General features: G+C 40.0%; 1 protein-coding gene across 4 annotated transcripts in view; it reads right to left on the bottom strand.

Annotated features, from left to right (window-relative positions):
• The window catches only part of LOC109929117 (protein FAM13B), a 107,528-nt gene that overhangs the window by 50,267 nt on the left and 31,160 nt on the right, over positions 1-26,101 (bottom strand). For 2 of the 4 annotated variants that reach the window (XM_048603865.1, XM_048603867.1), the window contains exons 5-9: positions 21,023-21,161; positions 18,675-18,814; positions 17,165-17,206; positions 9,873-10,038; positions 6,676-6,782 (exon numbers count right to left, since the gene is read on the bottom strand). In XM_048603865.1, coding sequence (XP_048459822.1) covers positions 6,676-6,782; positions 9,873-10,038; positions 17,165-17,206; positions 18,675-18,814; positions 21,023-21,161 — 594 coding nt within the window. The remainder of the gene's footprint in view (positions 1-6,675; positions 6,783-9,872; positions 10,039-17,164; positions 17,207-18,674; positions 18,815-21,022; positions 21,162-26,101) is intronic. The other 2 variants (XM_048603866.1, XM_048603868.1) reach the window with 1 other exon arrangement.

Below are 26,101 nucleotides of genomic sequence, written 5' to 3'. Positions count from 1 at the left end.
TCTTACAAGACAATGTCACTGGCCTGGGTAGTTAGAATCAGCTTACATTAAATTAGGACCAGTGTCTCAAATTAAAACAGATTTCTGCTAACACTATAATCCAGTTACATGTATGGTCATGCAGGAAACAGGCATTTCCACAGAACAAGGATGGTGCAATGCCAGAGTGCAAGCAGTCAAATGTCTGTATTGATCTAGAACATAATAATTTGATCATTGGTGCTTACAAGAAATGGTACGAGGCAATTAAGGTCATGTAACTATGCGAATGGTAGAACTGGATACTCTTAGAAGGCCAAATGTATTTCAGATAATGTACTCGACTTATGTTAGTACCATCGTTTTACGAAAATTCAATTTGGTTGCACTATCCAGTTTCTTTGCTTCACCAGGCTTCATCGATCACACGCATGAGATAGATGACATGTTCCATTTATTATCACACATGCAAGCAATTCACCGTAAGGGGGATACAAGTTGTGTATATTTTAATATCATTTATTTCAGTGCGGATTTTGAATAAGTGACATGTGGGTTGGATGGTCTCCAAAAAATGGGTTTAATGACTAACAAAAATATATTTCTTTTGAAAAACAGTATGAGACTCTTCCTGAAGAGTAATGGGATTTGGTTGCCATCAGGTGTAAAGTGATGCCCATTAAGCTTCAGTTAGAAAAACTGTTTTGGTTCAAGGGAAAATACCCATAGCTTTGAAAACTTTGTTTCAGCTTTACAGAAGTCTTAGTTGAAGCTGGATGTGTAATACAGTTGCTCCTAAAGAAAGGAGATAGTTTAGATCTGTTAAGAAATAGGTCAGCGCAGGTGTAAGGAGTTTAGTTTGAAAGCTCCAGACCAGATGTGGTTGGTTAAAAAATTCAAATATTTGAAGTTGAATAAGTCTAAGCTCAATTGTATAAAGATTCAAGGGAGAAGCTATCAGATTCTTAACTGTGGATTCAATTCCCAGTTGTAAGTCAAACCTACAGATGTGACAGAGAAGGCAAATTTATGAAATTACTCCTCATTAATAGGTTTATCAACCAGCAAAGATAGAAAATAGTTCATCAACTAATCACATCTAATGGTTCTATTCTAATTATCCATTTAAATGTTTCAGTGGACCCAAAATTATTGGTGGCATGAGTAATCATTTACTCTAAGAGTATGGCACAATGATAGTCTTCCTGCCTCTGATTCGCTTTCAAAGTTCCCTGTTACAGTCCCCTTAACAGATTCCAGCATTTTCGTTATAACAACTGCTTGGCTAACAGGCCTGCAGTATCATGCTTTCTGTCCCCTTCTTTCTGAATAGAGGTGTCATATTTGCTATGCACTATTAGTTTTGACATCCTTATATGACAAAATAGCTGCAAGTGCAGTTACCCACACAAATATCATCTGAAAACTGATTCTTTGCATATTAAAGTCAACACAAATGATGAGCAAAGATGCATAATATAGAACACCTTTAGAAAGGTTGTATAATTGAAAAGCAACTTAAAAGGAACTAAGGGAACTTATCGACGCTCTTACCATCATCTTTCAAAGTTCACTTTTAAACTGGGTAACTACAAGTCACTTCATTATTTAAGAAAGGTGATAGAGGAAAACACAGAACTACAGACCAGTAAGTCCAACAACTGTTAGAAAAACTACTAAAAATAAAGATAAAATGACAAAATGTCTCAATTTTCAGCAGATCAGAGATCCAGCATAGATTTGTGAAGGACAGAGAAACCTTATGGAGTGTTTTGAAGAGGTAGCTAATGTAGGAAGGAGATGAATATTACTTGCATCAAATGCCTTCTGAAAGACCGTAAAAGTAGTGTCTAAGAGACTGTTAGCTAGAATGGAGGACAAATAAATCGATCTGGTCAAGAAATTTGCCAAATGGCGAAAGATGGAGTACAGATAATAGGCTGGACATGGCTAGTGGTATCCTCTTGTTAAAGGCCTGTTGGAATCTCTATTTATGACCTTTGTTAATGATTTAAGATGATGACAGCACCATCAAACATCCAAATTTGCTGATTACACAAAGACAAGTTGCATTGTACACAATGTACATGGAAGCAGGTAATTACAAAGATAAATGGAGACACAATGATGTAGTGGTAATGACACTGGACTAGAAATCCAGAAGGTCAGAATAAATGTTTCAATTATATGCTTGGAATCCCACCATATGGGTGGTGAAATCTGAATTTTTTAAGAAGTCTAGAACTAAAAGCTAGTCTAATGGCAAAAATTAAACCACTGTCAAATCTTGTAGAAGCCCACCTGTTCAACATCCTGGATATGTGCCATCCTTACATGCTCTGGCCTACATGTAACTCTAGACCCACAGTAATGCAGCTTTTAAATCCTCTCCAAAAAGGCCAATTTGTATCAAATTCTACATCAAAAAGGGATAAAAATCAGAAATGGACCTGGGCCAGAGTTTCTCAAACCTTTTCTCCCGCCCATTGTGTTCCCATTGAGGGTTAAAAATTGGCAACAATTTTAACGGGCCACCTGAGGTCACAGTACCCATTTTGGAAAGCTTTGATGTGGACACTGGAAATGACAACAAACACAGCCACACATACACCACTAACATCTGGGGGGTTGAGCTAAAATCGGAGCACTGTCCCATTGACTAATCAAGCAACAGCCCAACATAGTCCTGCGCAGAATCATACCTTCTAATATCATCAACAACATAACCAACCCTGGGTGTGTCCTATACACCAGCAGAACAGAGCCACCAGAGGCAACAACACCATGTCGGAAAATGAGTTGCTTGTAAGTGTTCAACTTTAACACCGATCACCATTAAGTTTCATAGCATCAGGACAAACACATGCAAAGAAACTTCCTGCAGGCTAGCACACATCGTGGCACTTTGGCAGATAAATCAGTCCTCCAAATTGAGCACTGGTTGAAAGAAGCAGAGGAAGCGGCAAGCTCACAGAATGTACTCTTGATGGACATCTTGGTGGACAGCCTCAATGTCCATCAAGAGTGGCTTGGTAGAGCACTACTGACAAAGACCCAAAAGACATGGATACTAAACTGTGTGTTGCAGATTATAAATGCATCTGTCCATGACAAAATCAGTCAGAGTGACTACCGCATACTCCTTATAGGGTTCTCACACTGAAGGTACCCTTCAATGTTATTTGACACTACCAGTGTCTAGGATAGACTTCAAACAGATCTGGCAACTCAAAACTGGTAACCAGAAAGGACAGAATTGTTCTCCAATACAATTTGTAACCTAACTGAATAGATATCCATCGCTCCACCTTTATCATCAAGCCAAGAGATCAACCTTAGTCCAAATGAAGGGTCCAGGAGGATGCCAGGAACACCACCAAGAACACCTCAAAATGAACTGCAAAGTTGGTGAAGCTACAACACAGGACTTGCCAAACTTCAGAAGCAGCATGCTGTAAACCAGACGAAAAAAGTCCCACAATCAACAGATCAGATCTAAGCTCTGCAGTCCTACTATGTCCAGTTGTGAACCATAGTGGACCAATAAACAACTAACAGTTGAAAAGGCTTCACAAGCATCCAATGATGGAGGAACCCAGCACAGAAGAAGTGCAAAAAGCAAGGCTAAAGCATTTGCATCCACCTGCATCTAGAACTTGAGACTAAACCGATTCATTTCTGGCCCCCCCGCTGGGGTTCCCAGAATCAAAAGATGCCAGTTTTCAAAGAGTCTAGCCATTGAATCTAGTTCTGCTATCAGGGAAAGACTCTCCACACAACTGGAGTCATACCTAGTACAAAAGAAAGATTGTTGTGAATCTTGGAGGTTAATCACCTTAGGCCCAAAACATCACTGCTGGAACTCCTCAAAAGTGGTGTCCTAAGTCCAATCAATAATCTTCCTTAATTTATAAAAGGCCAGAAGTTGAGGTGTTCACTGATTGTGCAACCATATGCAACTCCTCGGATATGGAAGCAGCCTATGACCATTTGGTGTAATACCTAAACAATGTGCGGGCTTTGGCTGACAATTGGCAAGCATCACTGTGCTACACATCTATCAGGCAATTACCAACTCCAAAGGGAGTGCCAAACCATTTTGACTTGACATTCACTGGCATTGCCATCACTGGGTTCCTCACTATCATCATCCTGGGGGTTTATACTTGACCAGAAGTTAATTGGACCAGCCATGCAAATATTTTGCTACAAGAGCAGGTAAGAAGCTAGGAAGTCTGCAGCAAATAATCATTTCCTGTTGACAATTAGGCTCAAGTCAGGTGTGTGATGGAACCTGCTCTTTTTGCCTGGATGCTTGCAGCTCCAAAAACATTCAAGCTTGACATGATCTTGAATAAAGCAGCCCATTTTATTGTTTCCTGAAGCACTACTTTTAATATTCGCTTCCATCAATGATACAATGGACTATCAGAGTTTACCATCTATGTGATGCACTGGAGTAACTCAAACAATATCTTCTAACCCCAATCTCTCCCAACTAGAGCGATAAGAGCAGTAGATACATGGGGAATATCAACATCTTCAGGCTTCCTTCCAAACAATAAACCAGGCTGACTCAGAACTAGGGATAACACAGTGTGGAGTTGGAGGAACACAGCAGGCCAGGCAGCATTAGAGGAGCTGGAAAGTTGACATTTCGAGTCGGGACCCTTCTTCAGAAATGGTGAGGGTGGAGGGAGCTCAGAAATAAAGAGAGAGAGGAGGGGTGGGGCTGGGGAAGGTAGGTGGGATGGTGATAAGTGAGAGCTTGTCGAGAATGTTGGGAGGGGTGGATAGACAGGAGAGAAGGCTATAGAAAAGGTCTACTGCATCCACTGCTCCTAATGTGGCCTCCTGTACATTGGTGTGGCCAAGCGGAGACTCAGACCGTTTTGTAGAGCATCTGCGCCCTGTACGCAACAAACGGTGTGTGAACCATTTTAACTACCCCCCCACCAACACCACTCCTCCCACTCCCTGGGTGACATGTCCATCCTGGGCCTTCTCCTGTGTCACAATGACGCCACCCGCAAACCAGAGGAGCAGCACCTCATGTTCCGCCTCCAGAACCTACAGCCTGATGGCCTAAACATGGAATTCGCCAGCTTTAAAATCTCCCCAGACCCGGCCTTATCCCACGTCCAAACATCCCCCTCATCCCCACCTCCTTGACCTGACACAACCTGTCCATCTTCTCTCCCACCCCATTCGCCCCATCACCTCACTGACCAATCCCCACCGCTCCTTATGTGCGCTCACCTATCACCATCCCACCTACCTTCTCCAGCCCCACCCCTCCTCTCTCTATTTCTAAGCTCCCTTCCCGCTCCCTCATTTCTGAAGAAGGGTCCCAAACAAAAACATCAACTTTCCCACTCCCCTGATGCTGCCTGGCCTGTGTTCCTCCAGCTCCACACTTTGTTATCTCTGACTCCAGCATCTGCAGTTCTTGCTATGACTCAGAACTATATTGCTGTTCCTTCACTGCTATTGGGTCAAAATCCCAGAACCCTTTCAAAACAGCACTATGGTGGCCCTACACCAAGGGTTTCAGCAGTTCAGGAAGGCAGTTCACCAACACCCTCTCTCAAGGGCAATACATGATGGCCCAGCCAGCAACGATAAAGAATACTAATACATTACACTGGGAGCAAAAAATTGTGGCAGCTGGATTTCAAAGCAGACGAGTACAAGATCATCCATTTTAAACATGCAAGTTACAACAGTGTGCTTTCTAAATTGTGAAAAGCTATACATAGTGGAGGTCCAATGACTTGATAAACTGAGTAAACAGATCATGAAAATAAGACAACAGATATGGAAAACAATTCAAAAGATAATGGGCTAGAATATACAAGGGTAGAAATCATGCTTCAGCTATACAATGCCTTGAATATACTACACCTGGACTACTCAGAGAAACTGTGTGCACCACATATTGGGAAGGACAAACTGGCCTCGGAGAGAATACAGTACATTATAAATCTGAGATTAATAGATTATCAAAGGTATCATAAGTAAGGTGAAGGCAGGTACGTGGGATTAATTCACAGATCAGCCGTCATCCCATTGAATCTGAAATGGGCTCGAGAGGTTAAAACGGACTACTCACATTCCTATGTTCATATGCTCTTATCCTCCTCGAGTTGAATTCAGATAGTTCAATTAAGTGGGACTCACAAAGAACTCAGATAGCCAAGCAGTGAAGGACACAACACTAGAGCCTGATCTTTATGCACTTAAGCAAGATTTTACTCACTTAGTATACCAGAACTTGTTTAAAAGAAAAAAACAAACCACCTTTGGGAGATCTTATGGCACAGAGGTAGCATCCTTACCTCTGAGCCAGAAGATCCGAATTCAAGTCCCAACTGCCAGAGGTGTGCCATGACATAACTGAACAGGTTGACTAAAAGCATTTTCAAAAAAAAAAAAATATGAGCAGCGGTAAGTTGTCAATTACTCCCCACCTGAACATAACACTTGGTTTGATACACAAGTAATATCACAGTATCTCCTACAGTTCTGACCTAGGAAATGTGCATAATTTAAGCCAATAATTTTGGGTTTTATAGGAGACCACAGATCTCATTTTATTTACATTTACAATGTAGTGTAGAAAGAAGCCGATTTTGTATTTTTAATTTGAATTTAAGTTAAAGTATTTCTAAATAGCAAAGTTCCACCGTAACTTACATTTCTGTTTTATTGTTATTTTCTTCATTTATAATTGGCTCATTGTCCAAGCTTTCTTCAGGCACATTCAGGAGTGGAACACTGGGGACAGACACATTTTCCACAACCTGCAAATTTCCAAATAATAAGTTATCCAAGCCTAACAAGAAAATAACTGAAGATACAGCTAATATCCTGAGAGTTCTACTTGTCATTTTAATGTATGGAAACCTTGAAGTCATCCAAGCAGCTCCTTTGAAAAGTAAAATAACTGCTGAGAGATTGTCTGGTGTATAGCACCAGCAGGTTTTGATCTGTAATTTCTCAATTTATGTCATTTGAATAAGGGATATACTACATGTCAATTGCATTAAAATAGACAGACTGTAATTGTATCGGAATTTCAGAAGTGTTAAGCCATCAAGAGGTAAACAGAAGTTTAATTTAGGATTGGTATCTGTGAAAGATGCAATGTTGCTTTGCAGGCTAGTTGAAACAAAACTTTAATTCCAAAACAGTTGTTTTCTTTCATGAAGGTCAAATCAAAATCACTTCAAAGTTTTCAACTATCTGATGGTTTGCCTAGTAAACTTCATCAGGAGAGGCTTAAAGATCAATAATAGAGTGCAATTTACTATTCCACACTATTGACTATCACTGCAAGTTCCCAATTTAATGGGAAACATTGCATGGATTTTGAACTATCAAATTTTACTAACAAATTAGTTTAATGATCAGAAGAACATTCAGTTGTTGTATATTAACATCTTGCTTGTTTGGTTTCAATATAATCTTTTGTGTAAAATAAATCAGAAAAAAAAGTACTTCAAATGGTTTTCACAGTGGTGTAACGATATATTGGCCCAAACTATCATTTCTCCAGGTTGTTGGAGCTGGGATGTACATCAGGAGACGTATGTCAGAAAACTGCAGAAGTCCTGATACATGGGCACAAGGAAATTGCTCAGGAAGTTTAAACTTTCAAAAGGCTGATTCCCTGCTGCCTAGGATCTTCCACAATTGTCTCCAATCCTTAGTGTAGCGGGGAGACGGGTCAGATATGCAGGAATTACCCATGTACTTACCCAAGAAACGTTCAAAAGGTTTAACACCTAATCTAACAATTAGGTAATTCCACAACCTGATATCCTCTCCAATAATACAGATTTGGTCCATTAGAGACTCTTTCTCGATGATAACCTCTTGAATAAACCTTGCATTTATGCAGTAAATTTAACATATGCCCGGTTTCATGGAAGCATCAGACAAAAGAAAGCAATGCCACGATATGACCAATACTTGGTCAAATACATAGGTTTAACCAGGACGTTAAGAGGAGAGGGATGGTTTAGAACTAAACAGCTGAAGGCACACCCTAGCAGAGTGCTAAAATAAGGAAGAGATATGCAAGAGGGCAAAAGTTGGAACTCTAAGAGTTTTGGGCTGGAGAAGATCACATCATAAGGGAGGTGAGATCGGAAATTAAACACAAGATTAGGAGCCAAGGTTAGCCAGCATGTACAGACAAACAGGTGAATGGGTCTTAGTTTGAATTAGAATACAGGCAGAATTTTCCCTTCAGTTCAGGTTTATTGATAAGATGGAAAGCGAGCCAAGAGAGTCAACTAGGAGCTGGAATAGTAGAACTTCCCATTCTACTAGTGGTTGCCATCATATCTACTGGTTGATCACCCTTCATTTATTCATTTTCCAAATCTACATTTGAGCCTCCTGCTGCCACATTTTTCTATCTGGTCTTGGGCCTTCCTCCTCTTCCTGGTACTCCGATCCGCATCATTCACATTGTGCAGAAAGGAAATGTGGCAAACGACCAGACCATTTCAACACTTTGTTGACTCCTAGACTTTACTGACACCCTGATGTGCTAGTTCCTGGTTTGTGTCCTTTCTTATGAGGTCATATGTTCATCTCCATTTCTAAGGCATTATCCAGTCATTGTTCATCTTTTCTTGATGTTGCTCAAGTTTCTGTAATATATGGCAAAGCTAGTCTCTGAACTCTGTTTCAGGTTCAATGATAGAAATCTCACAGCACACCACTTTTAATTACTCTAATCAAAGCTAATCTGCTGTTCAATTTCTATATTTCCATTTTCTGCCATCCCTTAAGCCGGATACATGAAACTACAAACTTTCTCCAATTCTTCAATAATCTTTATGCTTGAACTCTGATCCTCTGGACTACTGATTTTTATGCTTGTTTTCCATTGCTCTTCTCCAGATACTTGATCATGTTCTTTCTGCCTCCACCACATAACTCAAATATCATCTGCAAACATTATTGACCATAGCTCTGTCATGCTTGCTTAGTTAGAACATTTACATCAAATTAGTGGGAGGAAGGGGCTCAATTCTGATCCTTGGTGGACCTCAACTTTGGCTTCGAAAGTTTCACTGTCTCCCTTGTCGTGCTCCTTGTCAGGCACTCCTTGTACATGCCTTTTAAAATTCTTAAATAGGTCTTTTAAGGATTCATATATCCAGACTTCCTTCCTTGGCATCTAGTCCTAAGCCTTTTCTAGATCAAAGAGTACAGTTTTTGTAAGGAGGCACCAACAATGGCTCAGGGCTGACAATGCATGGTTCTGCATAATGTTAATGACTCCTAGTCCTAACCTTTGGCCACCTATGACAATCTGTTCACTGCCTCTATCTTCCAAGGAACTGCAATTTCTTGCAATTAAACATGGTTTTTCTTTTGTCTTTGCAAAGAGTGGAGATGCTAGAAATCTGAAACAGAAATGGAAATTGCAGGAGAAACTCACTAAATCTGGTAGCATCTATGGAAAGAAAGCAAATTCAATGTTTGTGCCCAGTCTTGAAGAAGGGTGGACTCTAAACATTGGCTCTGCTTTCTCTCCACAGATGCAGCTAGACTTGCTGAGTTTCTCCAGCAATTTCTGTTTTCCTAAAGACAGAAGCCATGCCTTCAGCTTTGTCACAGATGTAATTCCCTTGCCACTGAGTTTGCTTTCTATGGCCATTGTTTTGAGCTGTGCCCACCCTGAACCTTCCTATTCTGTTAGAACAGAGTTCAGCTGTCTACTCTGTAATGCTGCTTCTACCTCTGTAACATTGCTTGCCTCCTCGTCAGCTCTCTGATGCAGAAGCTTTCACCAAGATTTTGATCTCTCATTTGGAATAGTGCCATGAAACCTTTACACTCTATTCCTCACAGATAAATGGTATTTTACTCACATTTTCAACATCCTGGTGCAAACGAATTTTCAGTGCTTCCAATGTACAATTATGAAGTGAAAGCTTCTGATCATTCTCTTCCAAACTATCGGCATGCTGTAAAGCTTCAGAAAGGGCTGATTTATTGATTTCAGAGTTATGATTGTTCTCTTCGGTGAGATCTTCTCTGGAATTTAAACAAAATAATCAGAAAAAAATCCAACTGAAACTACACTTTTTAATATTGCACAATTTTTTTCCTGGAATACTACTACAACCTAAGCTCTTAAGACACTGATGCAAAACTGAAGTTATTCTTTAATGGAACCATTGAATTTAATGCTTAATCTTGCATCCTAAAAAACTGGATTAAAGATGGAACAAAAAAGCCAAGAAATCTATCACAGTGCAAATCCAACAAGAACCACCTCAGGACTTCGCTCAAGTTTGTCATTGCACATTTAAAATTTCATATCATTATTCATTATAACCATACTGCTAAAGGCACATTTTCATGTAAAAAATAAAAGTTTATAAACACCATTTACCACTATACACATCTGGAACAATGCAACTGTAATTTTAATTCAAATGACACTTAAAGTGCATAAATTAAGTAGTAAAGTGAGACTTGCTGGAATCACAAGTACATTTTTATTGAATTTACACATTTGTAGGTGCTAACTTTCTTTTCTTTCAAAAAAAAAAAAAAGGCAAAATAGTTCCATTTGAATTGGTATAAACTATGCTTCTTAATGTATGTTTCAATCATCTTCATGCTCTGAACTTTAACAGTTTCAACTTCTGATCTGCTTTGTAATGTCAAAGAGGTAATTTGTTCTAAGTGTGCAGAAGACCACTGGCATAAGGGGAAGTGAAAAAGGAATTTTAAAAAAGAGAAGAGAGATTATAAGAAGAGACTGACAATGGAAGTTAATCCAAAAGTTAACATCTTGCTAACAATGGTAGCAAGATAATGGGTTGGCTAGTTAGAATCCAAAAATGTTACCTAGAAATGGAGGACGGGACCATGCCCAAATTGCTAAAAGGGGACTAACATCTAACTTCATCAAGGAGGAAGTGACTATCAAACTCACCAAGAGTCAAATTGCTAAATGGTCTGAATACTAGAGATATTAAAAAAAATCTGGTTTAACTTAATGCCAATAAGTTCTCAGGGCAGAAATGGATGTGTCCGAGAGGGAAGCAAAATGTAGAAATTGCAGAGATACTAGCCACCTCCTTAGATACAAGGGTACATCAGAAGACTGCAGAATTGCAAATGTTATCCCCTTAAATCAAAAATAAATGCAGCAATAAAGGCCAACCTGTAGTAGTAAAGCTTTCAGAAAGGATAATTTAATAACTGTTTCAATGAGTATTGACTAAGAATGTGCTGAAACCAAATTATGTTAAATTAACCTGATTAATTTTGCATTACCGTCACTGAAAATCTCAATGAGGATAAAGTGATTAATATTAATTTCTAAAATGCATTCAATAAAGATGCACATAACATACATGCCAGCAAAATCAAAGTCTATAGAATAAGAGAGAGTGATAACATGGGACAAAGTTAGCTGAGTGATAGGCAGAGTTGAACAGTTTTTCAGAATATAGAAAGAAAAAGTGGTGTTTCCCAGAAGTCAGTACCAGAACCTTTATTTTCCTTGATGCGAATTAAATGACAACATTTGGAGATTAGCCAAAACTTTAATAGTGAATGAGGAGAGAATAGTGATAGTATTCAAAAAGAGTCACTTTTAGCTGGTGCAATGGGCATGCTCATGCTGATGAGGCAACATATTTTAGCAATGAGGGGTAGCAGTATACACTAAAATGCACAATACTTAAAAGGGGTGCAGGAACACAGACCTGGGGATACATGCGCACAGATCATTGAAAAGGGTGACCAAGTAGTTAATAAGGTATACAGTATCCAGTACTTCGGGACGGAAGCGCCGAGTGCAAAACCAAGGAAGTCATAAAGAATCTTCAGAGTGCAATGCCTCAGGCTCAACAGGAATATTGCTTCAAATTTTGGGCACTGCATTTTAGGAAGGATGCAAAGGTTTTAAAAATGTGCAGTAAAAGATTCAAGAGAATAGTTATGAGGATCTTCAGTTATATGGATGGATTGAGGCTGCTATCCTTGGATAAAGTTGGGAGGGGATCTGATATGGTTTTGAAAATCAGTTGGGGGTTGTAGTTAAATCACAAACTTTTGTTCAATATTCAGAGGAAAGTAATTGGCAAAAGAATCAAAAATCAACATGTAATGAGATGACATGATATCTTTCTTTGCAGTCAGTAGTTGGTATCTGGCATAAAACTGAAAGTTCTTGCAAAATTCAAGTGGGGCAGCATCAGTGGACAGAGAAACAGAGTTAAGGTTTACCAAGACCAAAGATTCTTCTCTGGTACACTACCTGGAATTCTCAGTCGGGTGGATGACAAGTGAGGAAGAGGCAGAAATTAAAAAAGAAACACTGAAACAGAAGAGAAAAAAAGTCTGCTGATAGAAGTGGTGAAAAAATACCATGGAAAGAAAAAATTACTCAAACCCAAGAATTACTAAGTGGAAAATGCAGAATCAGTTGGCTGAAAAATATAAAATGCTTATTTTTATTTCTCAGAAATATCAGAACATCAACCAGTATTGCAAAGAACGTTGGAAGTCAAATTTAAAACCTGCTTTGAAAGGGATATCTTGAAATTTGGTCATCCAGATCTAACTTTGTTTAATGAACAAATAAAAACATTAATCTGCAACATTCTTCTTGGCTTTGAGAATTACCCAGAAAGTTTTTTTCTGAAATTACATGAATCAGAGTGTTCAGAGGTTCAATTATTACATGTGCAATTAGCATAGAGAGGGAGTCTATCACAGCACAGAAGAGAATTTGGGATTTTGTTGCTGGAGTAATTTATTGGACCATATCTTCCATTGATCAAGTGAATTCTTTGCCTCTGCGTCAGTCTGGTTGATCAACTAAGATTTTGCACAACATCGATCACCATATTATTTTCTTTCACAACATCCACTGCTGAAAAGACTTCTTTCGGCTTCAGTCTCAGTGACCGTGATGTTCAAATTTGTATATGCCAGAACAACTTACCAATAATCTTCTTTTACAGTTGATTCTGCTATAACGCATGTTTCTTCAACTCAAATTGGCTTCGATGTGATTGAAGACTTTAGACCTTTATTTGTAGGACGCAAACTTTCCTTACTTGTATTGGTTATAAGGTGATTATGGCCAGATTAGTTTAAGTGGCGTAGCTATTGTGCTATTTTCTTATAACACGAGATTGCACAAGAATGAAACTATTGCATTATATCAGAACAGACTGTAAATGCTATTGATATCCAGGAGCCATACATTTCCTCGTTATTTAATATGCAATAATCTGTTTTCTTGAGAATTATTATAGAAAGATTTACTTTGTAAATTTTAGAATGACAACATTTTCCCCTTGTTGCATGCTTTCAGTCTCATGGTAACTACTTAATTAGTCACTTGCAGCCAGGGAGGCAAAGGGTTGGAAGCGGGGAGAGTCTTGTTCCAGACACACACCACCCTCTGCGTCAAGACATTACCCCTTTAGGTCCCTTTTAAACCCATGCCTTCTTAGTCTTGGACTCTCCCACCCTGGTAAAAATGGCCTTGGTTATTCACCCTATTCTTGCCCCTCATGATTTTATCAAATTTCTATACAGCCATCCCTCAGCCTGAGACACTGCAGGTAAAAAAAAAAAGCCCCAGCCTATTCAGCCACTCCCTATAGCTCAAACCCTCTAATCCCAGCAACATATTTGAATTTCTTCTGCTTCCTCTCAACTTTAACGACATCCTTCATATTCAAGATCAACCAGAATTGTATGCAGTATTCTGAAAATGGTGTCAATGTCCTGTAACATGACCTCCCAACTCCGAGACTTGATGCACTGATCAATAAAGGCAAGCATACCAAACGCCTTCTTCAGTACCTGTCTGTGACTGCACTTTCAAGGAACTTTGCACCTGCAACTCTAGGTCTTTGTTCGACAACACTCCCCAGGGCTCTACCATTAAATGTACAGGTCCTGCCCTGGTTTGCCTTACCAAAACACATCACTTCACATTTATCTAAATTAAAACTCCAAATTCCACATTAGCCCATTTGATCAGGGTCCTGTTGTACTCTGGGATCATCATCTTCACTGTCCACCACACCACCTATTTTGGTGTCATCTGCAAACTTACTAGCCATACGTCCTATATTCACTTCCAAATCATTTACATAAATGACGAAAAGCAGTGAACTCAGCACCAATCCTTGTGGCACACCGCTGGTCACAGGGCTCCAGTCCGTAAAGCAACCTTCTACCACCATTGTGTCCAAATGGCTAGCTCCCCCAGATCATGTTATCTAACCGTACTAACCAGTCTACCATGCGGAACCTTGTCAAACACCTTGCTGGAGTCCACATGGACAACATCTACTGCTCTGCCTTCAATCTTTTGTCACCTCTTCAAAAAAACTCAATCAAGTTACTAAGACACATTTTCCCATGCACACAGTCATGTTGACTATCCCTAATCAGTCACTGCCTTTCCAAATGCATGTAAATCCTGTCCCTCAGAATCCCCTCCAACAACTTAACCACAACTGATGTATCTTGGAGCCCAATGGGAATTGATAGAGGCATTATCGGTGTCTAGAAGACACAGAAGTAGGCCATTCAACCCATGGACTCTGTTCCACCATTCAATTGATAATCCTCAATTCCACTTTCCTGCCTTTCCCCCATAACCCATGATTCTCTCACTGAAAATAAAAGCCTATCCCAGCCACAAACATACTTAACAGCTGAACCTAAACAGCCCCTTGGGGGTAAAGAATTCCACAGATTTACTACCCTCAAAAGAAATTCCTCCTCGTCTGCGTCATAAATGGGCAGCCCCTTATTCTGAGATTATATCCTCTGGTCCTAGCCTCCCCAGCAGGAGAAACAACCTTTCTGCATCTACCCTGTCAAGTCCCCCGAGTTGTGTGTTTGAACAAGGTCACCTCCCATTCTTCTACATTCCAAAGAGCACAAACAACCTATTCAACCTCTCCTCATAAGACAGTCCCGCTACACCTGGTATCAGCCTAATGAACCTTCTCTGGATTGCGTTCAGTGCTAGTATATCTTATCTTAGATAAGGGGGCCAAAACTGTTCAAAGTATTCCTGCTGGCCTGACTAGTGTCTTACATAGTTTTAGGAAAACCTCCCTACTTTCATACTCCATTCCCTTTGAAATAAAGGCAACATTCCATTTGCCTTCCCTATTACACACTGAACCTGGATGTTAGCCTTTTTGTGATTCATGGATAATGGCAGGTGCTCACACGTTCACATAATTCTTTCCCTCATCATACAAGTCAGACCTCCAGAATACAGGTTAAGCATACCTTGACTGACAGTTGCTTCCTGCCATTTTCAATAAGGCTAAATAGAAATACACAAATATTTTTCCCTTTTACTAACCTTCACCTTTCGGCAGCTATTCCTTACAATCAAATTGAAAGCTAAACAGTGAACTATAGAAAAAGATAGAACTCCTCAGATACTGAAGCATTCTGTGACCTTTTGCAGCAAAACCTGGACAACATGTTGGCTTCGGCTAATAAGTGACAAATAACATTAGTGCCTGGGCTTAAAAATTTCTCCAAACCTGACCATGATAGGTTAATTGTTAAAGGTTAATTGGATATAACAATGAGCAATTGAAGAAAATGGAAAATTACTTGAAAAGCAGGTCTAGTAAAAATGAAGTGTTTTGACTAGGAGGTATAACCTTGACTTTCTATGGGAACTGCATATTATGCAGTTAACATGGAGTACCTGGAGAGGTTGTTTTCTGCACAATGGAATGTCTGGAAAAGTACTGAAAGTGCTATGAAAATGGTAGTAACCAGAATAGGACTTGAGCAGTCCATTTCAAATGCAAAAAGATCTGGACAATATTCAGACAAATGAGTAGGAGAATAGCTCTTAATACCACTTATTCAGCTTTTCTTCTGTCCTGCCTGCTATCCATAATCTCATTTTACCTGCCCCTTTCATATCTCTTTGTCTGGGCTCCATCTCTATCTATCTATCTGCTCACCTCTCCACTTCCCTTCCCCACCTCCCCCAACTTCACCTTCAGCACAAATACATTTTCCTAGCTGCTGAGATAACAAGGTATAGAGCTGGATGAACACAGCAGGCCAAGCAGCATCAGAGAAGCAGGAAAGCTGACGTTTCGGGCCTAGATCCTTCATCAGAAATGGGGGAGGGAAAGGGGGTTCTGAAATAAGTAGGGAGAGATGGGGAGGCGGATAGAAGATGGATAGAGGAGACGATAGGTGGAGAGGAGACAGACAGGTCAAAGAGGCGGGGATGGAGCCAGTAAAAGTGAGTGTAGGTGGGGAGTTAGGGAGGACCAGACAGGTCAAGGGGGTGGGATGGGGCTAGTAGGTAGGAGATGGGCGGAGGGGATAAGTGGGAGGGAGGACAGGCTGGGCTGGTTTTTCGAATGTGGTAGGGGGAGAGGAGATTTTGAAGTTCACATTCATACCATTGGGCTGCAGGGTTCCCAAGCGGAATATGAGGTGCTGTTCCTGCAACCTTCGGGTGGCATTGTTGTGGCACTGCAGGAGGCCCAGGATGGACATGTCATCTGAGGAATGGGAGGGGGAGTTGAAATGGTTCGCGACTGGGAGGTGCAGTTGTTTAGTGCTAACCGAGCGTAGGTATTCTGCAAAGCGGTCCCCAAGCTGCTAACAGTTCTGACAAAAAAAAGAGTCACCAAACTGTTTTCTTCTCACAGATGCTGCTAGACTTGCTGATTTAACCAGCAATTTCTATGAGATGTATTGCAATAACTCACCAAGTCTACTCCGACAGCAACTTCCAAATCTGTGACCTCTACCACCTAGAAAGACAAGGCAGCAAATACATGGGAACACTACCAACAGCAAATTCCCCTCCAACCAACAAGCCATCCAGACTTGGAAATGTATTGCAATTCCTTTACTGCCACAAAATTGAAATTCTGTAATTCCCTTCCCAATTGCATTGCACCCCAAAGTCAGCAGAGTTTCAAGAAGGCAGCCCATCACAGTAAACAATTAGGGATAGAAAATCAACAATTGCTGCCCCTTATTGTTCTTCAGGAGTGGAGATAAAACTTGACATGAAAAATAATTTTGCTACAATTATGGATGCCTGTACTCAACTGAATAAGTCACATTGTAGTTTAACTGTTTGGGGTATCGAAATCAAGTCAGCACTTACTCTGCAGATATAGTCAATTGGTTGATAGAGGAGCCATGAGCACTACAATATAAAAAGACAAATATTGTGCGTTTATTTTAAATTGCAGTTTTGCAAATATGTCTAAAACAGTGCAGAATGTGCTGGCAGTACACAAGTTGCAAATTATTAAGATTTTGTTCTATAACTCAAGACCATTACCAATCATAGAATTATCTATCAACAGTTGAATTGGCATCAGAAACATGACTAAGTAATACAGAATAAAAAATTGAAAACAAACATGCTTTCATCTCGTGTTTTTACCAACCTCAGGACATTCTGCAGCTCTTTACAGCTGGTAATATTTTTTCTAATGCAAAAAATCTGTAGTCAATATCAAGACAAAGTCCAATAATAGGCATTGAAAGTATTGATAGAGAAATAAATGTTAGCAAGTATAATCATTTTACTGTTTTGAATAGTGCCATGAGATATTTTGCCCTCATTTGAAAAGGATGGCAGGACTTTGCTTTATGATTCTACCCTCCATTCCTGTACTTGCCTAATGCAATAGTGGAATTCGAGCCTAAATTGGATGATCAATTCAGAGCCTTAAAGGTTTCCAACTATAAATTGATTGCACAAGAATTGGCATATTTAAATTTTTGTTGAGAATATATTCTCTTGGAGAACAAACACATTGTGAACTGCCTCCCTAATGCCTAAACATACATCCCAAATCTTTATTGCCGACTTCTGTACTTAAAACTCTTGTTTTGTAGCTACATCTCCCCTAACAAGTATCAGAGGCAAAAGCATAACTACTTTAGAATGGATGACAATAATTCACAAACAAGAGTGTTGTGCATATCTCAACCATTTAATTCAGGTTCCATTTCAAGACAGTGTATTCAAAAATCAAAGTCTCAGCTACTGATAATAAGCCTAACTGAAGCTTCTGATGTATCATTACTTCTGCCAGGGCTTTTGATAGAAGTCATTCTGGCACGTTTTCTTAACAAAAGTTAAATGAAATTCCTTGAGGAAACATCTACAGCTAACTCAGCTTCAGAAGATGCTCCAGTACACCTGGGGTTCTAAAACAATTAAAAACAAAACAGGTGAGGCAGGGTTGGGGGATAAGCATGTTAGACTACATGAAGTGGGAGTGGGAGCAGCAGCAATTAAATGAGGAGGCAAAACTGTGAAGAGCCTCAGTAAGACACACCAGTCCCCTTTAACAGGTCAAGGGTCCACAGGGTTAAGCCTATAAGACTGCGCTTTGAGTGCCTGTCTCTCCCAGTGCCCATTAAAAATCAATCAGAGCATAGGCACAGAAAACTCCTAACTAGAGAGATTAATTGTCTACTTAAGGGCCTCAATTGGGCAACTCCTCAGGTGTCTCATCTGGCACTTCAAATAGCAATGGAGCGAGCTAGATGCAGTGATGGAACCTGCGGGAAAGCAAGTGCGTAGACACAATTCAGTGGATGGTGTCATTACGAATATGTACCAAAACTGCTCAACTGCCAAATCTTTAATGCCTCACCTAGCTGACAAAAAAATGTCAGATTCAGTTGTATTCTTCATTATCGTCAAGTGTTCAGCATTCATCAACAACATCCTTTCAGATTCTTCAGGAAGTGCATCAGTTTGTTCTATTTTAACTCCTTCACATGATTCTGTAACCTGAAATCAGATGCATTACCATTGAAAAACAGTGACCCAGAGCCTGTTTTTTGCTGAAACAAAAGAAAATATAGTTACCAAAGACATCCAATGTTCAATAGGAGAAAGAAAAAAAACAGCTATCCAACAACTAGTTTGTTAATTACCATTTTGCTTCAAATTAGTGGTAGATTTATTGTTTGAGACCTCACGCTAAAGTCTCACACATGCCAACTAAGGCAGCAACCCATTTTCGATAAGATACAAAGGCTCAAAAGGTCGTAACAGAGGTACTGTTGTTTATCAGTCGATATCAAAAAAATAAAAAAGTTCTGTAATTACACATGCAAATTATTAAGATTTTGTTCTATAACTCAAGACCATTACCAATCGTAGAATTGCAAGAACAAGGGGAAAAGGTAAACTTATGCTGGGTTCGGAAGAGGCTCCATGCTCCCAGCAAATTTAGGAATTTTGTACAGTGATTTAATCTAAAATAAATGCTGACTGGTGCTTTAACAAAAGTCAATTAATGGAGACAATGATGAGAGCTGACCAAAAGCTGTATCAAAAATGTAGATTTGTGGTGGTTCATTTTCTTAGAAGGAAAGAAAGAATTGGAAAGATAAATAAAAAGAACTTGAAGAATTAGGTTCCAAAGAAAGGGATTAGGATGGCTATAAAGTATTGCTACCGCTGGGGCAAAGTGTTCATACAGATAAAGTTCACAAAAAGGACAAAAGGAAGAAATGCTAGCCTGCAGAAAATGTAGAAGTAGGCTAGGGTGTGCCTATGGCTCATCTCAAGAAGAATTTTGAATTTAATGCAACATGGATAGGCAGCCAGTAGCAAGTCTCTGGTAAATAGAGAGGAATCATTGCAAGACAACAGGTGCCTGGTAGAATTTTGTCAGGTGAAAGCACAGCAAGAGAGTTAAAGCAGTCAATGTATACAAATAAATTGATGCATATAGGTTAATGATAGAATGAGCTGTGTTGGGCTGGATGCAATAGATGCAGTAGAATAAGCAGGCATAGTGGATATGGAATTAGGCTTTTCAGTATGTGATTCAACCCATAACAGTGGACTTGGAGGGATATGGAATCACCAGAAGACAGCAGAGTTTTGTGGCAGGTACTGAAACAACAGCTTCAACCTTCCCAAAGTTGAACTGGAGAAAGTTTTGATTCATCCTGATGTTGGATAAGCAATCTGACAGTAAGGAAGTTTCAGTGAATCATGGCTTCTAAGTGCACCATTCCTTCACAATTTCCAAATTTTTTTGCTTTCAAAGTACACTAAATTTCCTTCTTCCTCCATTATAGACCAATGTTCATCTCTCCATCACTTTGAGTCATAGAGCTCTACAGCATAGAAACAGACCCTTCGGTACAAGTCGTCCATCTCGACCAGATATCCTAAATAAATCGAGTCCCACTTACCATAATTTGGTATCCCTTTAAACCCTTCCTATTCATACACCCACTCAGATCCCTTTTAAAAGTTGTAATTGTTCCAGCTTCTACCACTTCCTCTGGCAGCTCATTCCATACACACACGACCCTCTGCATAAAAATGTTGCCCCTTAGATCCCTTTTAAATTTTACTCCTCTCACCTTAAATCTATGCCCTCTAGTTTGGGACTCCCCCATCCCAGGGAAAAGATCTTGTCTATACACCTTATCCATGCCCCTCATGATTTTTTAAGCCTCTTGTAAAGGTCACCCTTAGTCTATAACATCCAGGGAGAACAGCCGCAGCCTATTCAGCCTCCCCCTAAAGCTTAAACCCTCCAACCTTGGCAACATCCTTGCAAATCTTTTCTGAACCTTTTCAAGCTTCACAACATCCTTCCCGAAGCAGGAGGACCAGAACTGCATGCAGTATTCCAAAGTGGCCTAACTTATGACCTGTACAGGCACAACATGACTCCCAACTGCTATACTCAGTCTTTTACTTTCCTCCTCCTTGTATGTCAAACACCACCCCCGCACTCCCACTTCTGTGCAACACACTAATTTTGGATATTTTCTAAATTAACCTAATCAAACATGTTATTACACACAAAGATCCAATAACCCTCAGAAAAACTCTACCTTGTCTTAGTCATATTTTTAAATTGTCCTCGAATTCTAGACCTGCCCATAGAAGAAATATTTTCCTAGCAGGTACCTTGGTCAAGTAAGATAAATATAATTTCAAATAAATTAGTGTAACAAACTGAATTACCTCGACACAAAATGAATTTGAAATATTTGTGGGCAGAAACTCTTCAGTACCAAAGAAATCACTGTAATTTTCCAGGAGTTCAGACATTATATTGCTAGCTGTTTCTTGTTCTTTCATATCTTCCACATCTGCACAAATACTGCAAAACAAATATTTAACAAAGTTTACTAAATCATAAACATGATGAAACATATGCACAGCTAATGCAATGCTCAGTAGTGAAGACATTTTCTTTTTCTGCATAATGATTTCTCTTCTACTTAAAATTGAAACAATTTTAGGAGTTTGTTATTTTGAGAACATTGCATTTGAAAAAAATTGGATATGGAAAATAAATTCTCCCCTCAAACATTCAAAAACTAAAATTCAAAACCAAGTTTGCAAAAGCATATACCATAACAACACCGTATTGTGGTCTATTTTGGTACTAACAGCATAGGCAGAAAGATAAGATCCTGCAAAAGGAGTTCAGTGAGTTAGGAAGTTGAAAAGCAGGATCTCTAGGGTTGTAACTTGGGATCACTTCCTGTACCACATGCCAGTGAGGCTAGCAATAGGCAGGTACTACATGTAAATACATGGCTAAAGAGATGGTGTAGGAAGGATGGCTTCAGGTACGTGAATCAATGGGGTGTCTTCCAGGGCTGGCTGGGCTTGTACAAGCGACAGGTTGCACCCAAACTGGAGGGGCACAAATATCCTGGCAGGAAGGTCTACTAGTGCCACTCAGGAAGGTTTAAATTAGTGAGATGGGCAGGGGCAGGAACCAGAGCAGTAGGTCAGCAAGCAAAATGACTGAAGATGAATCAGAGACTAAAGGCCAGTAAGGCTAAGAGGAAGAACGGATAAAGGAAAGGTTGTTGAACCCAGCAGGACTGGCGATCTGAAGTCTTTGTTTTATGTGAAGACTATGACAGGCGAGGCAAATGAAATTGAAGCTTGGATTAATAGTTTTAACTATGATGTTGTAGCTCTTACAGAGATTTGGTCGAGAGAAGGGCAAGACTGGCAGCTTATTATTCAAAGAATTAGAGGTTCCGGGTGAGATAGACAGGGATGTAAGAGAGGTGGAGGAGCTGTGTTGCTGATCAGAGAGAATATCAGAGCTGTACCAAGGGAGGACACTTTACAGGGCTCATTCAGTGAGGCCACATGGGTAGAGGTTGAGAATGGAAGGGTGCAATCACTTTAATGAGATTGTACTACAGGCTTCCTAACAGCCAGTGGGTAGAGGTACAGATGTGGCTGGATTTTGAAAAATGTAAAAACAACAGGGTTGCTGTGGTGGGTGATTTTAACTTCCCTTACATAGGGACTTGCGCCCACTGCACGTGTGTGTGTGCAGGAATTTGTTTGGTGTATCCAGGGTGGATTTTAGAAATGATGTGTACATAACCCAACAACTACGAAAGGAGCTATACTAGACCTGGTATTGGGGAATTAGCCCAACCAGATGATCGAAGTTTCAGCGGGGGAGCATTGCAAGAACAGTGACTATAATTCTGTAAGCTTTAAGCTACTTATCCATAAGGACAAGAATAGTCCTGGGATTAAACTAGGGTAAAGCTAACTACCACAATATTAGGTAGGAACTTGGGAACGTAGATTGAAGGCATCTGTTTGAGTGCAAATCCACATCTGTCATGTGGGAATCTCTAAGGCCAGTTGATTCGAGTTCAGGACCAGCAGGTCTCTGTGAAAATGAAGGTTAAGGATGGCAAGATTTGGTAACCTTTGATTACAAGAGAAATTAAGAGCTTAGTCAAAAAGGAAAAGGAGACATACACAAGGTTAAGGCAACTGAAGACAGACAACCCTCAATGATGACGAAGATAGAAGAAAAGGAATCAAATAAGGTGGGCTAAAAAAGGCTCATGAAAGGTCTTTGGCAAACAGGATTATGGAAAATCCCAAGGAGTTTTATACATATACATGGAGCAAGAGGGTAGGTAGGGAAATGGTAGGTCCATTCAAGAACAAAGGAGGGCAAGTTTTGGTGATTCAGAGGAAGTAGGTGGGGTCTCAACAAATACTTTGCATTGGTATTCACAAAGGAGGAGGACATGGTTGTTGGAGATTCTCAGGGGAGTATGTGAACATAAAAGGTGGTGGTGTTGTGTGTTTTTAAACAGCATTAAGGTAGACAAGCTCTCAGCACCTGAAGGGAACTATCCCAGATGCTGAGGGAAGCAAGTGAGGAAATTGCTGGGACTTGCTTGAAATCTTTGTATCCTCTTTAGCCACAGGAGAAATCCTAGAAGGCTGAAGAATTGCCAACATTGCTCCTTTGTTTAAGAAGAGCAACAGGGATTATCTCAGAAATTACAGGCTGGTGAGGTGTATGTCAGTGGTAGGGAAACTACTGGAGAAGATTCTTAGAGATAGGATTTATTCACATTTGGAACAAATATGGTCTTAGTGATAGAAAACATGGCCTTGTGCAGGGAAGGTCATGTCCCATGAATTTGATTGAGTTTTTTGAGGAAGTAATAAAGGTGATTGATGACAGCAAGGTGGTAGATGCTTTTTATATGGACTTCAACAAGACCTTTGACAAGGTCCCTCATGGCAGGCTGATACAAAATATGAAGTCACATGGCATCTGCTGTGAAGTGGTAAAATGGATACAGATTTGGCTTGATCATTGAAGACAGAGTAGCAGTGGAAGAGTGTTTTTCTGACTGGAGATCTGTGACCAGTGGTGTTCCCCAGGGATCAGTACTAGGGCCCGTTTGTGATATTATATATAAATGATCTGGAAGAGAATGCAGTAGCCTGTTTAGTAAGTTTGTGTACAGCACTGTGATGATACTATGCCTTTAAGAGATGTGTTCTGTCCTGTTTCTCTTGCAGTGGGATATTGTCACAGTGGTTCAGACAGGCAGTTGGTAAACATCCGAGTTCTCCCAAGTAATTTTTTTAAAAAAGGAAGGCAAAAGAATTATGGGTGAGCAGGGTCAAGCTCACAAAGACCTCAAAGAACTTTTACTATTGCATTCAGTTGATAGGTTTTGCTGGCTACTGGAGCTGAAAGTTTGAACTTGCTACTGCAAACGTGAAGTCTTAAAGAGAGATAGGCTTCTTAAAACAACAAAAGGGCAGATCATTTCTTTATTTTCTTTCTACTGGACTGGAGACGGGCAGCACGTGAGAATAATAAACTGTTGCTGAATTACCCTTGTCAAGGCTGTGTTGAAGGGATATTGCCTATATTGGATTAAAGGATATTTCTTGGTTAAATAATACTTTATCTTGTTAAGTATTTCAATAGAGTACAGTTGTGTCAGTTCTTTTTGCAGTATTTGAACTGTGTTGCAAGAAAAAAGTGTTTTAATTAAAGTTCAGTGGTAGACCAATTGAATCATATCTGGAACACATCAGCTCACACTTTCTCGAAAAAATATATAAAAGTTGCGTTCCTGGCTACCTCCATAATATACAGTTGGCGGGGGGGGGGGGGGGCTAGTCTGGTCAATAAAAAAACAAACATTGGGGGAAGCTGCAGATAGTGAGAAGCATTGCCAGAGGATACAGCAGGATATACAGGCTGGAGAGTTGGGCAAAGAAATGGCAAATGGAGTTTAATCTGGACAAATGCAAGGTGATGCACGTTGGGAGATCTAATGCAGGCAGACAGTACACAGTAAATGGGAGAACCCTTAGTAGCATTAACATTGAGGGATCTACGTGGAAAGGTCCACAGTTCCCTGAAAGTGGCAATACCAATTGGATAAAGTAGTCAAGAAGGCACATGGCATGCTTGCCTTCATTGATCAGGGAACAGAGTATAAAAATTGGCGAGTCATGTTCCAGCTATATACAACTTTAGCTAGGCTACATTTGGAATACTGTGTACAATTCTGGTTGCAGAACGTGGAGGCGTCAGAGAGAGCACGGAAACAGTTTACCAAGATGTTGCCTGGTCTGAAGGCTATTAGCAGAGAGAATCGGTTGGATGAACTTGCCTTGTTTTAACGTGAACATCACTGGTTGAAGGGCGATCTGGTAAAAATTTAACAAAATGGAGGCATGGGCAGCTGAAGTCTGTCTTCCATGCTAGAAATGTCAACTAGAAAGGGACATTGGTTTACGATAAAAGAGGGGCAAGAGGCAAGTTTTGTTGTTTTGTTTTTACACACAGAGGGTGCTAAGTGTCTGAAATGCACTGCCAGAGGTGGTGGAGGAGGCAGATACAATTGTGACATTTAAGAGGCATCTTGACACATATGAATAGACAGGGAATGGAGGGATACAGACTGGGAAGAGGCAAAAGGTTTCAAGTTTAGAAAGGCATCATGTTGGCACTGTTTTGGTGGGCCAAAAGGCCTGTCCTGTGCTCTACTGTTCTTATCCACAAACATTCACCAATTTTCGCTAGCAGTGGTGTATACCACGTACAATATGCACAGCCAGAAACTCACCATGGCTCCTTAGACAGCACCTTTGAAACCCATGATCACTATCATCTAGAAGGACAAGGGCAGCTGATACATGGGAACACCACCACCTGCAAAGTTTCCATCCAAGTCATTCATCACCCTGATTTAGTAACCTTCATTACTGCTGGGTGAAAATCCCAAAATTCCCACCTGAATAGCATTGTGCTCTATTGACACCAAATGGTGTGCAGTGGTTCAAGAAGACATCATTTTCTCTACTGCCAATCTCTCACTGGACTGGCATTAATGACAACCATCCAAACCCACCTCTCATGAAAGAAAAAAAAATGACAGAGAGATATGGTTGCAAGGTGATTAAGCCTGGGGACTGAACATCCAAGGTAACTTTATTTATAATCCTTTTGAAATATCTTGAAAGTGGTGGGATAGTTCTGTTGGAAAAAAAAAAATGGGATCAGCATTTCAGTGAGAAATAACTTTGACCCAGGAGATCAACATGTAGAATTGTTCTCGATGGGGTCAAGAAATCATATGGAAAAAGTCACTACTGGAAGTCGTTTACAGTTCCCCTTATAGTAGCTACATTGTAGGCCAAAGTAAAGTTAAGTAGTAATGAAGACCTGTAAGACAAAGGAACTGCAGTAATGGTTCAAGATTTTAATCTTAATATAGATTGGAC

This window comes from Rhincodon typus, chromosome 12 (assembly GCF_021869965.1).
Source record: "Rhincodon typus isolate 14 chromosome 12, sRhiTyp1.1, whole genome shotgun sequence".
Lineage (NCBI taxonomy): Eukaryota > Metazoa > Chordata > Chondrichthyes > Orectolobiformes > Rhincodontidae > Rhincodon > Rhincodon typus.
Note: the sequence above shows the minus strand (reverse complement) of the source record. Positions and strands in the feature narration are given on the sequence as shown.